The sequence below is a fragment of the Saccostrea cucullata genome, unplaced genomic scaffold, assembly GCF_032062105.1.
Source record: "Saccostrea cucullata isolate Sc308-1 unplaced genomic scaffold, CSIRO_AGI_Scuc_v1 ctg5883, whole genome shotgun sequence".
Taxonomy (NCBI): domain Eukaryota; kingdom Metazoa; phylum Mollusca; class Bivalvia; order Ostreida; family Ostreidae; genus Saccostrea; species Saccostrea cuccullata.
Window position 1 is genome coordinate 19746 of NW_026929347.1, and position 17864 is coordinate 37609.

Here is a 17864-nt window from a genome sequence, read left to right on the forward strand (position 1 = left end):
AAAATTCGCAAATGGGACGCAAAACAACGTACAATCAATTCAATACAACCTATTGTTGGATCGTATCTAGAGATAGTCTGACATGACTTGTGTATATACGACCAAACAATAGGTTGTATTAATTTACAAACATGATCATAAGAACGAAAGTGGAATCCTAGAAATGTTGGCATTAAAAAGGGTTTGTTAAAATTGTTGTAACATCAACTGAATTGTCAGTAGCTTGTCTCGATAAAAAACGATCGAATTAAAAGCATCCTATTCGAGTCGAGTACTCTACATTTTACCTAGTTAGAAATCGTCACTTCTGTTGCTTTCAGTTTCAGTGCTAGGTATTGAGGCCATTTGGTTTACTGCTTGATTTATATGGCAAGTTCAAATCAGCAGGCGATTGAACGGTTCTGTTGAGGACCTAAGCTGCATCGACTGACAAAGTTTGATGATTATAAGCCATTTAGTATCCAAACTATTAAAATAATTAAAACCATTACATTTCAAACGTAGGTCACAGTGACCTTTTTCAGATGATGTTCCTCCAGAACACAAGATGCATCACCTTCCAAGGTTTGATGATTCTTAGCCAGAAAGTACGAACCATTGCTTTATTCTCATTTTCTTCGTAGGAGCACATGTAAATTGTCATGGCATATTCGCAGAGCAATGGAAATCTGATAAGTGTATCTTTTGCTGAATTAGTGACAAAAAATAGATGACCCCACTTTCACTTCTTACTGATCAATCCATGAAGTTTTTGGGTTAGGTTGTTGCCCCCCCCCCCCCCTTCATATCAATTTGGGTCTGTCTGTCTGTAACACTTTCATTTTCACAAGATATCTCGAGAAGCCTTGGAGCCTTTTGCTATGAATTTTTACATAGCAGCTTCCTGTGGCCTAAGGAAGACCCCTTGATTTAGAGGTCAAAAGTTCAAAGGTCAGTACATTTTATTATTATTTTATTCCACACCTCCCAATGGCCTAAAGAAGACCTCTATTAATGTTGAGGTCAAAGGTCTAGGTAAAAAATTTATACATTATCTTTGTGTGTAAAACTTTTATTTCCGAGCAATATCTGAAGAAGCTTTTGCAAAGAAATTTTATACCATAACTTCCTATGGCCCAATCCATCCCTCGGAATGTGACCTGACCCCCCACCCCACCCCCACCCCCAACACACACACTTTTTACATCTGCACATTTTTTCCTTAAGCAGGGGACAAATATTCTCTGAATTAGATTGTTGTCTTTGAACTGATCTTTTAAAACATGGAAAACTCAGTCCCAAATATAGATCTCAAAGCTCTTTGATTTCTTTGTTTCTCTCTTTATTACTGACAGATTCATCCGTTATGATCAAAATTTAACAAATTTGCATGTTTATCAACTTTACTTGTAACATACGAGGGTTGTCCCGTAAAATCGTGGACAAAGCGTTTTTTTCGAAAAGTAATGGGCGCAATAAGCTGAAAATTTTAGTAAATGTTTATTTATCATATTTAAGTGCATGATAATTTTTTTGATAAAATATAGGCAAAAATAAAGATTTTATTATGCTTGAATGTGTACGAGGTATTGTCCTACGGCGCACGGTCAAAAAACCAAGGTTTTATTAAAGAATACACAAGTTTGGATTCAAAATAAAAGTTTTAAATACATAAGATTTGGATTAAAATTACACTAATTCAATTCCACAATTAATTTTGTAGTCTCTGTAAAAATTTTAAGGCATTTGCTTAATTTTTGGCAATTTCTCGGGCATTTGAAATTGGAAAGTGGTAAACACAACACACGAAAAATGGCGACGTTTTATGACGTTACGGCGCACCGGAGAACAGTTCAGTTTTATTTCGATGTTGTAATGACACATAGAAGAAAAAAGATTATAAAGATATCACCATATCTTAAATATACAAATGAAATAGGTGTTTTCTTAGTGAATTCTTTTTTGATCGAGCCCCTGGGGAGTACAAAACGTACGGACAAATTCCTAATGTAATAGCAAAAGACGCTGTCACAGTAGACCGCCGATATGAGATTTACTATTAGTTGAATGATGGTGAGAATATTGTCCGTAACTTACTAATAAATCTTCAGAAGATCGCATGAGGGTGCCATTTGGTTCCTCGGCTGTTTATGGAGACTAAAGAATGTGTATTAATGAAATTCCTAAATTTAAGTCGGACTCATCCAACTTCATTTTCAGCAAAGATAAAACGTGACGCTGTTTTAGACACTTTGACGTTATAATCCATGCGCCGTAAGGTCATACAATACATGGCATAAAATCTCATAATTTGTTTATTTATGCATATATTTATCTGAAATTTGCTGTGTATATTACTAAAATATGTACTAAATAATGGTGAAAATTTCAGAACGCAGTGATGTTTATTTTTCACACTAGACAACTTGTCCACGATTTTATGGGACAACCCTCGTATTTATAAAACTTTAAACATTATGGTGTAATAAAGTGCCACGCCACAGCATGATACGCCCGTCAAAAAATTACACAATTATCTTTAACAGTTTAGAGTGCAAGAAAATCACTTCAACCTTGATTCTAAGATTTCCATGATTTTTCCATTTTTTAAAAAAATATTTCTTTATCCATCCCCTGTGCTGTAGGCATAATTATAACAAATATTACATAACTGATAGATTTCTATACTGTTTGTGTTAGACTTTGTCAAATGCCGGCCATCATAATAAACAATATCAAATTAGTCTTAACAACTTAAGCTATGCCAAATAGATTTTGAAAAAAAAGGCTGGCCATCAAATGACATATGCTTTAAACTGACCAGCAGTTCTTCTGTCTAATCCCCAAAGGATACATATAAGGCAGCGCTTGATCAGATAGCCTTCCTACATTGAACTCATTAATTAATCTTTGACTGGATGCTTGTCTACTCATTACTCCCTAAATATTAATGGATCTGCACTTTTTATCCTAAAACACTTTTAAAACATAAAAAATACTCCATGATTTTTAGATTTAATGCCAGACAGGTTTTATATTTAATTCATATGGACAAGTAGGCATGCTGATTCAACCCCACCCCTTAAAATTAGTTTTTTTTTTAATTAATATTACATAATATCAGATTCTTAGTTTATTTTGCAACATCAAATAAGTTTTAATTACTTTTCATCAAATTCATTTTAAAACTTAGGCTAGCCAACAAGAGCTATTTTTAATCTAACAGCTAGGCTGGCTGTCCATTTGCCCAATACTCAAGGGATTTAGATAACAGCAATGCTCTACTAGTAACCTCCTCACACTAAACTCATTAATTTCTCTCTAATTTGACATGCAACTTTCTGCTATCAAAATTATTCTTGACCAGTGCTTGATAATTATGCCCATGGGATAAACTGAATTCCTCTCATTAACATTGACATTTGTTAAAGATTGCTGTAAAGTATATGATGAAAAAAATAAGTTTTTACTTGATTTAATACTTTTCAATAAGGATACAACTCTATTTTTTACATTTCTAGGATTATGAAATTTAAAGTTTAAAAAACTTAGTTTTTTAAAAAAATTTTCTAAAATTAAAGGTCACAGTGACCTTGAAATAGGTCGCGACACACCTTCTACCTAAGATGTATACTTTTGCCAAGTTTGATAGCTCTAGGTCTAATAGTTTTCTAGTTATGAGCCGGACAGGATTTTTCCATATTTGGCCATAGCATCTTTATTAAAGGTCAGAGCGACCTACTTTTTGTGCACGACACACCGTCTACCCAAGAAGTATCAGTTGACAAAGTTTGATAATCCTAGGCCTAATAGTATTGAAGTTATGTGCCGGACACGAATGGACAGACGGACAGACGGACGGACGGACATGAAGCCTATAACATAATACGTCCCGTCTTAAGACGGGCGTATAAAAATTACAATTAAAAAATGAGGATTAATTCATGATAATAACCGTCTAGACTTGCTACCAAGGGTCTCTCACAAGTACCGGTATGCAGTAGACATATTCTATGGCATGAGTTTTTACATGTAAGTATGATATATTTTGTTAATTTTTTTTGTATTTTAAAAAAATGTAAACATGTCCAAAGTTTAAGCATATTTAAAAATGGTTATAAAAGTGGATTCTTTTAAAACAAAAATTCAAATCTGAAGTTGCATACAGGCATATTAGTTTCATCTGTGAAGGTACCAAAACAGGTTGTTTTGCATATACAAAGATAAAACATGAAATACCATAAATAATGGATTTGCAAGGGAGATAAACGATATTACCAATATAGTCTGTACTTCCTTTCTACTATATTAGCTGATACAAAAATTAAAAAATACAACTATCATAAAACATAAATAAATTAATAAAATAAACTATTGAAAATGGGTTCCAAGATGACAATGTTAGTGCAAGTAATAAAAGTTCTTGGAATGATAAACAATATTTCACCTTCAAACAACAACCATTATCTTGATATAAAACACACCTGACCAGTTTGCTATAAATAAATAATACATTAATGTGACTACATTTCTTATTGATTACTTGTAGATTATTTCAAGCAACCACTTCTCTACATTTTCTTGCTTTTACATGTATTATTATTATTTTTTTGGTTAATAATTTTTTAATTTTAAAATCAAAACCCAGTTAAGTTTCATTGCTCATTGTCAAAAATAACCAATAAATAGTATAATATTATAATGATTACTACATGTACTTTATTTGGGTAGCCTGAGGTCCATTTTTAGCTTTTGTACAGCATTCTGCAGTGTATTAAGACTATCAGGTAAGTGACATAACACATTATACAGTGAAGCAATGATGTCTCATTGGATGGATTTCTCTTAATGCCCAGCAATCTGTATAACATGTATAACAAAAAGTACTGATGACAACAAACTTAAAATTAAGATTTAATTTAGACAACAATGCAAAAAGATTGTTTCTCTCATGTAAAATGGTGATGTCCATGCATTCATATATATAAAGATAACAAATATGGGAGATTCATTAAAAATGGGAGGAAATTCTTTCAATGAGGTGAAGAACTTCCTGATGTAAAAATCAGTCCTCACTCGAGGTTGAAGAGGTCATGACCCCGTGGAGCTGGTCAATAACACTGTTACAGAGGTCCTGGATCTTTGCCAGCTGATGAGTTATTTTGACTTGGTCTATAACAGACTCAATGCTGTGGTCAGTGAAAGCCCTCAGGAAAAATATATCTAAAATAAAAATAAAACAAAGTGAATTCTGTCTAATCCTAAATTTATTCCTTTGAGCAAACAATCCATTAAATTTTCAACTACATTAATTTTTGCACAAAAAAAAAATATCAGGGAAAATATTTTCTTGTGTTTTAACTTTACCTACCTTTAAGTAGCATGTTTAATGTCCACAGAGCCACATGTACAAAGCTTGGATCAGGAGATTTTAGGAACTTATCGACATAAAGAACTATACCCTTCCTATTAGCCTCTTTCAACTCAGCTGGTAAACCTACAAGTGCCGTACAACATAACTTCATTCAGTTCTCAATGAATCAACATCAGTGAACATGAAATCAAAAGATCTAGTAAACAATTTATACATATAACAATTATCATATGCTGTTCGTTTTTATTCATCATATACAATGTATTTATACAGTTTTCACAATTCAGTATTCAGGGCCAACAACTCTTGCTGAATCCCAGTATTTGTCTACTCACTGACTAATGCCAGTTGTCCCAGCGTGCCAGCACTGTTGTACTGTATTTCTCTGTGACTAGACAGTGAAGCCAGGGTCACCAGTTTACTGAAGGCTTTACCTCCCTGTAGATGTATCAGCTTGTATTTTACATCATCTGAAACCAACAAACGAGGTTTTTAACAGTATTTACACATACATAACTAAATTAAATCATGAACATGCAGTCTCCCAGATGATTAATTTACGTCACAGGGTTTATGCCTCTTCCATTGTTCTCTCTTGTATCTGATATCAAAAGTTTACCTTCGTCAGCCATGACGGCTAGAGCTGCTGTGACCTCTGATAGGACAGGTATCCTTGACTCCAGGTCAAGAAGGACAAAGGTCAAGGCCTCCACACAGTCATTCTCTATCAAGGTCTACAAATAAAGTACTAGCATGGATAATACTACCATTTCTTTCAAATTAAAGGGAACTTTAAAAAAAATTGTTTGAAATTATTGTGGCTTAAAATTTATTATTTTCCAAAGTCTTTGTGATATCCTTACATACTGATTAACCAGTTATATGGTCAAGACTTTGCTTAATTATAAGATTTACCTGAGAGTTTTATCCATCTAGCAAATACTCAGTTATGTAGGAACATGAGTAATTTTAAATTAAAATCAATATATAATGTATATAAACATATTATTGACTGAGGGTTACTTCAGTAAATTACTTACTCGTACGTATTCACTGACAGCCAAATTGCGTAGTGTTCCTGCTATGTGTTTTTGGGCTTCTGGATTAGAACTATCACAGACAACATGACAAAGATCTGGTACCAAGTTTTCATGTATAAAGGCTGCCTATAAAAGACATTATCAACATAAAAAAGATCTGATACACTAGTTTACATGCATGAAAGCAGCTCTCAAAGACATCAGTAAAAAAAAATACAGATTCATTGACCTGTAACACAAGATTTTGTGGACTTTACATGTACATACATGTATCATAATAAAAGTTTCATAGCAATTTGACCATTTCAATAGTACCATATATCTCATTTGCAAAATTCTATCAAGTTGTTTCATTATTATTGCCATTTTGAAAGCAAAGCTTGTCATATCTTAATATATTTTACACTTCTACCATTTTGTGGTGAATCATACATTCCCTTTTTCTTTAATACCAGGTTCATTGATATTTGCTACCATTGATAAGGCCAAAAAAGTTAAAAGTTGTATTTCAAACATTTTTATAAAAAATTTATTCATAAAAAGTAACCATGCCATGTCAAAAAGATATATATTGCGTTTATATGAAAAGAGGCATAACTCAATTTTCTTTTTGAACTTGGACAATTAGTGATTTGAGTTACTTCCTTTCTCAGTAAGTCACTAAATTGATCTTTTATGGAGGTCTCCTTTTAAAGAAGTTCTGTATCTTTGTTTGATATCTTACTTCATTGAGTTTGTGTATAGAGAGATTCCTTAGACATGCAGCAGCTGCAGCCAGTGTGTCAGACCGGCAGGAAGTCAGAATGTGGTGTAATGGGGGCAGGGCACCGTTCTCCACTGCCAATAACTGGTTCTCATCTGTAAAAAAAGACCAAAAATTGATGATTCATGGCTTATTCCATAATATCAATCTATTTATAACTTCATGATTTGTTTTGTTGGTGAATTAATTTGATAAACAATTACACTCTTAGAAAATGACTGATTCTACACTTTTAATTATGACTGTAACATCTTCCTACCATCTGATGCCAGATTCCTGAGAGCAAAACACGCCTGACATTTTACCTGTAAACCAAACAGAAATATAATACATAATGCATATACACTTGTACATGTAAGTACATGTTGTACATGCCATGAATTTGTTCATACTAGCTATGTAAAATGAAATTCTAGCATTCTGTAAATAACTCTTAATCCAAAGGTCTTTACCATTTTATTGCTGATTTGATATAACTAAAATTTCGTTATATATTGAAATGCAGTAATGCATTTCCAGTGTTACATTAAAATTCATACAAATAAAATCTAATTTAAATCAGATGTTAGATTTGCTTCCATACTCACTTCGCTGAGTATGCAAGTGGATCCATCTAATTTTAATTAGATTGATACAAATACCTGGTACCAATCCTAAACTGATAATTCTGTTTTTTCATGTTACACTAACCCTGTCTTTCTTTGAAGATAAAAGTCGTATGAGTTGTCTGATGACATCAAAATGTCCCACCGCGATCATCATGGCTCGGTGTTTTTGATTGACAGCGATGTTACTGAGTGCGGCTGCACTATAGTACTGGATATCATAGTCTGACATGTGGATCAACTCCACCAGTGTGGGAATGGCGCCATGATTCACCAACTCATTCCTGTTGGACTCTAAAAAGGTAAAAAAAAAATAAGAAGCTCCACAAGGTTAAATTTTTACACTGGCAACTCCTTTCTTTCTCTCTCTCTCTCTGGGTAATGGTTGATATAAGATAGAGTACTGTAAATCACTTTTTATTCGCGAGAACTTTATTTTCGCGTAATTACGCGAGACAGTGTCCTCGCGAAAATAAAATTCTCGCATATAATAGTATTCCTTAAGATTATATAGAGCTATAACCAGAATTCGTGAAAATTTTGTCTCGCTAATCAAGAGTAAATGACAATCTCGCGAAAATAAGGTGTCGCGAAAATTTAGTGATCTACAGTATTCTGTCGCTAAGACCGATTTCCAACTGATCTCTATATATGAGGGCCGTTCAATAAATAATGTCCTCGGTGCTCAGAAAGAAGCAAACAGACGCTTTTCAATGATTTAGTCTTCATGATTTTACTTATTAATCTCTTTTAATTAAAACACATGTCCGTAACATTTGTTATCCAATCTCTGATGGTTTTTAGAACTCATTTTTGGGTATGACCCTTAGTATACTGGAAAATGGCAGATCCAATGATTTCCTGGACTTGTTTCTTCCTTCTGAAAGGTGTTTTGTCAAGTTTGGAAATAGAAACAAGTCAAAAGGTCAAAGATCTGGTGAATATTGTTAATGTGAAAAAACATTAACTTTCTGTTTATCCCGAAAACCCCTTTACCCTTCATTACATGCGGGTTTGGACGCTGTCATGAAGAAATTCAATGCAGTGGATTCCTGATTCTGGGTCCTTCCTCTAATAAACCTTTCGATTTTATTGCAAAAAAATTGCTTTCTAGACTCCTCCAGAAATTAAACTGTCTCCCCGAATACAGATTTTTTCAACAATACCACTAATATTTAAGAAAACTGCATATAAATCTGTCTTTGTGCTCTTGCATACCTTTGCTCTTGTCAGACCTTTGCCGTTTTTATCAAGTACATCTTATGGTAAATTTTGTTTTGAGGGTTTTAAGCAATAGATTCATGTTCCAATATCTGTTTGATTATAAAACAAAGGTGGATAACTACAATTACTGATATTTTAAAATAATTGTTAAGACTTTCGTACATGCTGACGTTTTCACTTATTTTTCAAAATATAGGGTGACCTTAGAGTACCAAGCTTTCTTACCGTCAAACTTTTCTTAAAAACAGTGTAAACTACTCCCGATATGATGTCTATCAAATTTGCTATGTGTCTTAAAGTCAATCATACTTCATCAAATATTATTTGTTGAAATTTGGCAAAGAGTACATAAGTTGTTAAATTTTTGTTGGCAAGAACGGTACCCATTTTTGATGCCCATTATATAATTTTTTATCATTGAAATCCACCTGCTCATTTGTCTATAAAACAGGCATTGGTTGCTGTAAATGTCACATATTTCAGTGAATATTTCTTTGGGATTTTTAACAAGTTTTACAGCAGCTTTAATGAAGCTTTTATTTTCACTCTAGTTTACTGATTCTTTACCATTCATTTATAATGCAGTGTCTCGAATAGCCCTTGTTTCCCCGCTTCTCATGAAGAAACTATTTGATGAAAAGTGGTCACATAAGCTGTTATAAATTAATGAAAGATTCAATAATGAGAGAAAGTCAAGTTTAATGTCATATGATATCTGTATTGTAGGTCTTATAGTTCAGGACATTATTTATTGAACAGCCCTCGTACATCTTGTAGGGAAAAATATCGCTGTAACTCAGTTGAATGATTTTTTTTTGGTGGATATATTATACATAGATACTGAATTGTGTGCACACAGCATGAACAGAAATCAGAGTGATGCTTAAAATTTGAAGAAGATGAGTTTTGCCCAGCAGTGATGGACAATAACTAGAAAGCATTTGTAATCAAGATGTCAAACATGCAACAGCAGCCATATTGACATTCAGATGCATTAAAGTACAACCATTAAATAATTCAAATCTATTCTTAAAGAGAATATGTAAATATTTACTTTCTAGACCATGCACAATACAAAAGCCTTTGTTTAGTCTCCTCATGTTCTGCTTTGATCAAATATTCAGTCATGCACATATTGCACTGTGCAATTACACGTATACAGAAAAGTTCAATACAAAAGGCACAGTGGATTGATCCTATGCCTACTTTTACCGGTGTACAAATATATTTACATTTACCTTTGTAAAAATGTTGTGTGTTGAATGTGTGTTTCTCTGATTTTTTTTCATTTATTTGCATAAAATCAATAAAATGTATTCTTCAATAAATGAAGAGAAATCTTTTATCATGAATCACAATATTAGTAATGGAATCAGAATGTCATTAAGATATAGCAATGTATGGTAATGTTCAATTTAGAAAAGTCCCTGCACAAAAGCTTTCTCCAAAAAAATCTTGATTTCAGTTCAGTTCTAGCTATAATGGTCATACTTTAAAATTATGGTCAGTTTAAATGTCTTATCCAGAGAGGTAAATATTAAACACCTAAAATTACACGTAACAAGGTTTGATTCTGATCTTTTATCGAGGTTAGTTCTCATGTAAGAATGATTTTTAAATTATAACATTTTCACCTTACTTTTTGTAAAAAGTGTACATTCTATCTAGATGCGGAGAAAAATAAGTAATCTATCGTAATGTATCTTAAGCCATGACCTTGACACATAAAATGGGAGGTGTGTCAGGCCGACACTTTCTATATTTAGAAAATTATTGATTTCTAGAGAAGTATTACACAACTGACCTTGAAAGACTTTTATAAGAGTATAAATACATAATCATTTTATTCTAGAAAAGACAACAAAAACAGAAACTCGAAACAATATTTTTTCTAATAGTCTTAACTTGTTAAGGGATAAGATGACTAACTGCTGTATAAAGTTTCACAGCTGTGACACAAAATTCTAGGGCATATGTCATAAAGTTTTATAAGCAACAGTACAAACGAAGAAGTAAGGCAATAGACTAATGTATTCACTTATTTTTTTAAAAAGAACTTTTTTAAATTTGGAAAATGCATGAACAAATCTAATAAATATGAATATGATAAATCTACTTTTTTTGACATGCCACCTTAATTTGCTAGCCAAGGGTTTCTGAAATGCTACTCTCCTCATAAACCCTTGGCTTACGGTGCTTTCAAATGATGGGAGTGTTTCTGTCATGTGATCTTGAATCTTACCAAGTCATAGTTCCACTAAATCAAAAGTTATGAGCAAGGTTAAAGTTTTTGCAGACTAACAGACAAACTAACAGACAGACAGACAGACAGATGGACATGACAAAAACTATATACCCCCGAAACTTTCAGGGCCTAAAAACTCCCAACTACTTTTGACACCATAGGCCAGGGGTTTATGAGGAGAATAGTGTCTCAGATATCCTTGGCTAGCAAGGATGTGACATTTCTGTATTTCCCTATAGGTGAGAGCTAGAAAAAAACAACTTTATTTTAATAAAAGGTAAATGGCCTTATGTAGGGTATGTGGTAAACTTACGTATATGTGTTAAATTCAGTATGGCCCCTGCAGCATTTCTCTTTACACGGAGATCTGCTGATCGCATTAGATGCAGGAGGGGCTTGACAGCATTACAAGACACAATGGAATGCTTATTAGCATCTGGAAAAAAGAGCATAATAACAATAAAAAACATTATGAGGGTATTGACCTATATTTTATACTCGTGTCACATATTTGTTTTAATTAAATTCCGGGAACTCAAGACCATTAACTGAGAACAATCTTAAAAATCTCAAATACCAGTACTAGTATAGTCATAAAATCATTTTTCATCATGTGTTTTTATTTGATTATACCCATATTAAAAAACTATTAAAAGAAAAATTAAAATCTGCATTTTGACTTTAGGCTGCATGGACTATCCTCATATTGTGGTCTAAGGGTCAGTTATATGAATATTTAATATCTAATTACCAGTAGTACACAAAGACAATTAATTAACATACAATTTTGAACTATGCATGCAACTAAAATCAACTTCGAAGTTATGCTGGTTTTAGCCAGAAAAGGAAACATGTCCTTTTTGAATTTCTATTTTCATTAGCTTTAGCATTTGCTTTTAAAAGTAACCCAAAGAAAACAGGATGTTTTTTTTACTTTTCTACCTCTTAAACAGTTTATTAATTCAAGATCATTCAACAACAAAGAAATCAGATCTTCTATCCAGTCTATCACATATCTCTTAAAACTATATTTCCTGTGTCAATTTAACACAAAAGGAAAAAGTAATTTTAAAAAAACACACTCCTTTCCTGGTTTAACCTTTCAAGTCTGAACAATATTTTTTGCAGCAAAAGTTACATTAAATGCGGAGAAATATGATATATCTCTAGGTTCATCTTCAATATACTGATAGCATCTAAAGGTATCTCTCAGATGGGGTTCACTGGTGCAATTTGTTTACAACCAACAGAAATATGAATATCACACAGAACAAAAGGAATCTAATATTAATCTAAACTTTATAAGGTGATCTTTTATTGAGACAGAGTAGATAGTTCTGTGCTTATAGAATCATAAATGTCCTTTGTGAGTGATAAGAGGCTACAAACAAGAATCTTTTTTTACTGAGATTTTTAAAGATATTGATGTCATTAAGTTTTCATTACTTTTTAAATATTTCCTCTTGAAAAAAGACAAGGCACTTCAATTTGAACAAATTTCTATCCTCTTCACCTCAGAATGCTTTATGACAAGTTTGGTTGAAAATGGCCGAATTATTGTCACAGTGGTTCTTGAGAAGACAATAATATACAAAGTCTACAGAGGACACACATAAGTGAACAAATTACAGACAGAGACTGGGCATCCTTTGATCAGAAAAGTTCTCATGAAACTGCAGCTCAACTGGAAGTAAATATATCACACCTAAGGAAAGAAACACTCTTACCAGTGACTCTTACCTGTGGTAGATAGGGACAGGATGACTCTTACCTGTGGTAGATAGGGACAGGATGATTCTTACCTGTGGTAGATAGGGACAGGATGACTCTTACCTGTGGTAGATAGGGACAGGATGACTCTTACCTGTGGTAGATAGGGACAGAATGGTAGATACTGACAGGATGACTCTTACCTGTGGTAGAAAGGGACAGGATGACTCTTACCTGTAGTAGATAGGGACAGGATGATTCCTACCTGTGGTAGATAGGGACAGGATGATTCTTACCTGTGGTAGATAGGGACAGGATGACTCTTACCTGTGGTAGGGACAGGATGACTCCTACCTGTGGTAGATAGGGACAGAATGGTAGATACTGACAGGATGACTCTTACCTGTGGTAGAAAGGGACAGGATGACTCTTACCTGTAGTAGATAGGGACAGGATGACTCCTACCTGTGGTAGATAGGGACAGGATGATTCTTACCTGTGGTAGATAGGGACAGGATGACTCTTACCTGTGGTATCTAGGGACAGGATGACTCCAACCTGTGGTAGTTAGGGACAGGATGACTCTTACCTGTGGTATCTAGGGACAGGATGACTCCTACCTGTGGTAGATAGGGACAGGATGACTCCTACCTGTGGTAGATAGGGTCAGGATGATTCTTACCTGTGGTAGATAGGGACAGGATGACTCCTACCTGTGGTAGCTAGGATGAAGATGACTCTTACCTGTGGTAGATAGGGACAGGATGACTCTTACCTGTGGTAGATAGGGACAGGATGACTCTTACCTGTGGTAGCTAGAGACAGGATGACTCCTACCTGTGGTAGCTAAAGACAGGATGACTCCTACCTGTGGTAGCTAGAGACAAGATGACTCTTACCTGTGGTAGATAGGGACAGGATGACTCTTACCTGTGGTAGCTAGAGACAGGATGACTCTTACCTGTGGTAGATAGGGACAGGATGACTCCTACCTGTGGTAGATAGGGACAGGGTGATTCTTACCTGTGGTAGATAGGGACAGGATGACTCTTACCTGTGGTAGATAGGGACAGGATGACTCCTACCTGTGGTAGCTAGGGACAGGATGACTCATACCTGTGGTAGATAGGGACAGGATGATTCTTACCTGTGGTAGATAGGGACAGGATGACTCTTACCTGTGGTAGATAGGGACAGGATGATTCCTACCTGTGGTAGATAGGGACAGGATGACTCTTACCTGTGGTAGTTAGGGACAGGATGACTCTTACCTGTGGTAGATAGGGACAGGATGATTCTTACCTGTGGTAGATAGGGACAGGATGACTCTTACCTGTGGTAGATAGGGACAGGATGACTCCTACCTGTGGTAGATAGGGACAGGATGACTCTTACCTGTGGTAGCTAGAGACAGGATGACTCTTACCTGTGGTAGATAGGGACAGGATGACTCCTACCTGTGGTAGATAGGGACAGGATGATTCTTACCTGTGGTAGATAGGGACAGGATGACTCTTACCTGTGGTAGATAGGGACAGGATGACTCCTACCTGTGGTAGCTAGGGACAGGATGACTCATACCTGTGGTAGATAGGGACAGGATGATTCTTACCTGTGGTAGATAGGGACAGGATGACTCTTACCTGTGGTAGATAGGGACAGGATGACTCCTACCTGTGGTAGTTAGGGACAGGATGACTCATACCTGTGGTAGATAGGGACAGGATGAATCTTACCTGTGGTAGATAGGGACAGGATGACTCTTACCTGTGGTAGATAGGGACAGGATGACTTCTACCTGTGGTAGATAGGGACAGGATGATTCTTACCTGTGGTAGATAGGGACAGGATGACTCTTACCTGTGGTAGATAGGGACAGGATGATTCTTACCTGTGGTAGATAGGGACAGGATGACTCTTACCTGTGGTAGATAGGGACAGGATGACTCCTACCTGTGGTAGCTAGGGACAGGATGACTCTTACCTGTGGTAGCTAGGGTCAGGATGATTCTTACCTGTGGTAGCCAGGGCAGTAATACAGCCACATGTATTACACTGGACTTCTACATTCCTTGAATGAAGCAGTTCTACCAAAGGATCCACTATACCAAGTCTCATTAGAATCTCTTTGTTGGTTTCTGCAAATAGAACCCTGATAATGTCACTTTTTGTGTCAAAAATTAATACAAAAAAGTACATGTACATTGAAAATGTCTGAACACTTTGCTAGTGTATCATGTTTTCATGTTTTATTCATTTAATGTTCCATCTTAATCTGCATCCCCCTTTTTAAAAAAAATATGAGTAAATTGTTCATAATATCATGAAAGCTGTATAGTATCCTTAAATGTCAGTGCTCAAGTAATAAGAAAATTCTTTAAAGAAGCATGTTTACTGATAGGACATGTTCATATACATTTAGAAAAGTTGAAAAAGTTTTTTGTTTTATAGATTTAATCAAGTTGAGTTTTTCTAGATTTATTTTTTTCCTTGATTCTTATATGTAAGTAAGAAAAGTTTAATTAGAATCCCTACAAGGCTAAAGGATAACAAAATTGAATCAAATTTACAGCAACACCAGCCCAATCATAATCTGATCCCCCTTGCCAGCTGGGTATGATAAGATCTCTGATGTGCTACTGTGTGCATGTTAACCTCCCAGTAACTGTGAATAATCGTAATAAAATCTTAATACATCCCACTTTCTCTATCAGTTCATCTTTCCCTATGGGCAAATCTTAGTAAAATTTTGTGTTGATGTAAGAAATAAACCACATAAACAAGCAGGTTTGTAAAGATAAAAAAATAAAATAAAATAGTAAAAAATTACAAGAAGCTGTTTATATTTTTATTTAGTATGTATAATGACTGGTTTGTACTGTACATCACTTTGTTATTGAGAACAAGCATCGATCAACAGCCTAAAAGTAGTTCTTACACAACTGCTCACCAGGTAGACACTTACATTAAGAAAAAAAGCCTTCAATATAGTACTGGCCAATAATGCTTATGATATACTGCTCAATAATGAAAAAAACACTGAGGGCTCGATCAATCAAATTTTATAAAAGTACACATAATTACAAGCTTTTATTATGAAACCCTTCTTTCTTTGGTCATGGAGTCCAACAATATGATGGTCACATGCGACAGATGTGTCAAGGCCTATGTGAACCTTTCTACACACGACTTGGTGCCTGGTTGATCATTGACAATGACACCCAGGTGTTGCCAAACAAAGATTTACCTAGCAAGCTGTATGGCTTTCCTTTGTTTCATTTAATTGTTTAATCTTGGGAACCATTAAATTGATCATATTTTTACTTCCCTGCTGCAGATGATGCAGTAGGCTTGTACTAATATAGAAACCAATTATGATCTTAGAGCATTGAATGGATACATCTGTGAAAATTGTCAGTGATGTACTAACAACACAGCCTGCTATAAGTATTAACTCAGGTTCACAAAAAATATAAACACAGATCCAGGCTAAATGGAACAATGAAATAATTCAAATGATTTAAAAACATTGGAAACAAACCATATTGATCATTTCAACTTTCTCTTTAAATTCATCAAAATTATAAAAACCCACAAATGTTCAATTGTTGGTTCTCTGGTGCTTTAAAATAAAGTTCACAAAAAGTAGGTCTTTCTTATATGCAAGATGGGATTTAACTTGAAATTGTGACAGTAAAAACCTCAATAAAATTTGATATTTTAAACACAAATTTCACCTCCTGTGAAGTATTAGTGAAATCATCACATCCTAGTAAATTTTAATTTACGAGGGGCGTTCAATAAATAATGTCATGAGTGCTCGGAAAGAAACAAAAATCGCTTTGCTATGATTTTGTCTTAATGATTTAACTTAAATATTCTCTTTTAATTAAAAGACATGTCCATAACATTTTTATTCAATTTCTAATTGTTTTTAGAACACAGTTTTGAGTATGACCCTTCGTATACTGGAAAATGGCAGATCCTATGATTTGCTGTACTTGTTTTTTTCTTTCTGAAAGGTGTTTTCCTAAGTTTGGGAAATGAAACAAATCTAAGATTGAAAGATCTGGCGAATATTGTTGATGTGACAAAACATTAACTTTTTGTTTACCCAAAAACTCTTTTACTCTTCATGGCCTGTGGGTTTGGCCGCTGTCAGGAAGAAATTTAATGTAGTGAATTCCTCACTCTGTTTCCTTCCTCTCAGAGACCTTTCAATTTTTTGGCAAATATTTTGCTTAATAGACTTCTCCAGAAATTGAACTGCCTCCCTATATATGTATTTGAACAACAAGACCGATAATATTTACGAAAATAGCGTATAAAACTGTTTTTGTGTTCTTGCACATTTTTGCTCTTCTTAGGCCTTTGCAGTTTTGTCAAGTACATCTAATTCTAAATTTGCTTTGAGGGTTAAATGCAAAATGGATTCAAGTTGCATGATCTGTTTGAATTTCAGAAAAACGTGGATAAGAACAATTTTTGATTTTTTAAACATAATTGTTTAGATTTTCTACACGCTCTCGTTTTCACTCATATTTATGAATATAGGATGACATTTGAGTAATAAACTTTTTTACAATCAAATGTTTCTTTAAAACAGTGTGAACTACCCCCGATATGATGTCTATCTAATTTGCTGTGTAACTTAAAGTCAATAAAACATAATTTGTGATAGTTTGTTGAATTATCGCTAAAATACATTGGTTGTTGTATGTCCTTGTTGACAAGGAGGGTACCCATTTTTGATGCCCATTATATAATTTTTGCTAATTGAAATCCACTTGTTCATGTGTGTATGAAATAGACATAAGTTGCTGTAAATTTCATACATTTCAGTTAATACATTTTGGGGAAATTAACAAGTTTTACAGCAGCTTTAATGACGCGTTAAGTTTTACTCTAATTTACTGATTCTTGA

At 34.3% G+C, this 17864-nt stretch overlaps 1 protein-coding gene across 1 annotated transcript; it reads right to left on the reverse strand.

Moving 5' to 3' along the window:
* Positions 1 to 3459: 3459 nt before the first annotated feature.
* Positions 3460 to 15078, reverse strand: LOC134280559 (uncharacterized; the record flags this gene model as incomplete). Its single annotated transcript, XM_062762997.1, has 10 exons — positions 3460 to 5202; positions 5351 to 5476; positions 5689 to 5823; positions 5973 to 6087; positions 6394 to 6519; positions 7118 to 7251; positions 7416 to 7461; positions 7847 to 8055; positions 11544 to 11666; positions 14956 to 15078. Coding segments are annotated over 10 exons (1295 nt in total), but the record flags the coding sequence as incomplete, so codon positions are not given.
* Between the last annotated feature and the right edge of the window lie 2786 nt (positions 15079 to 17864).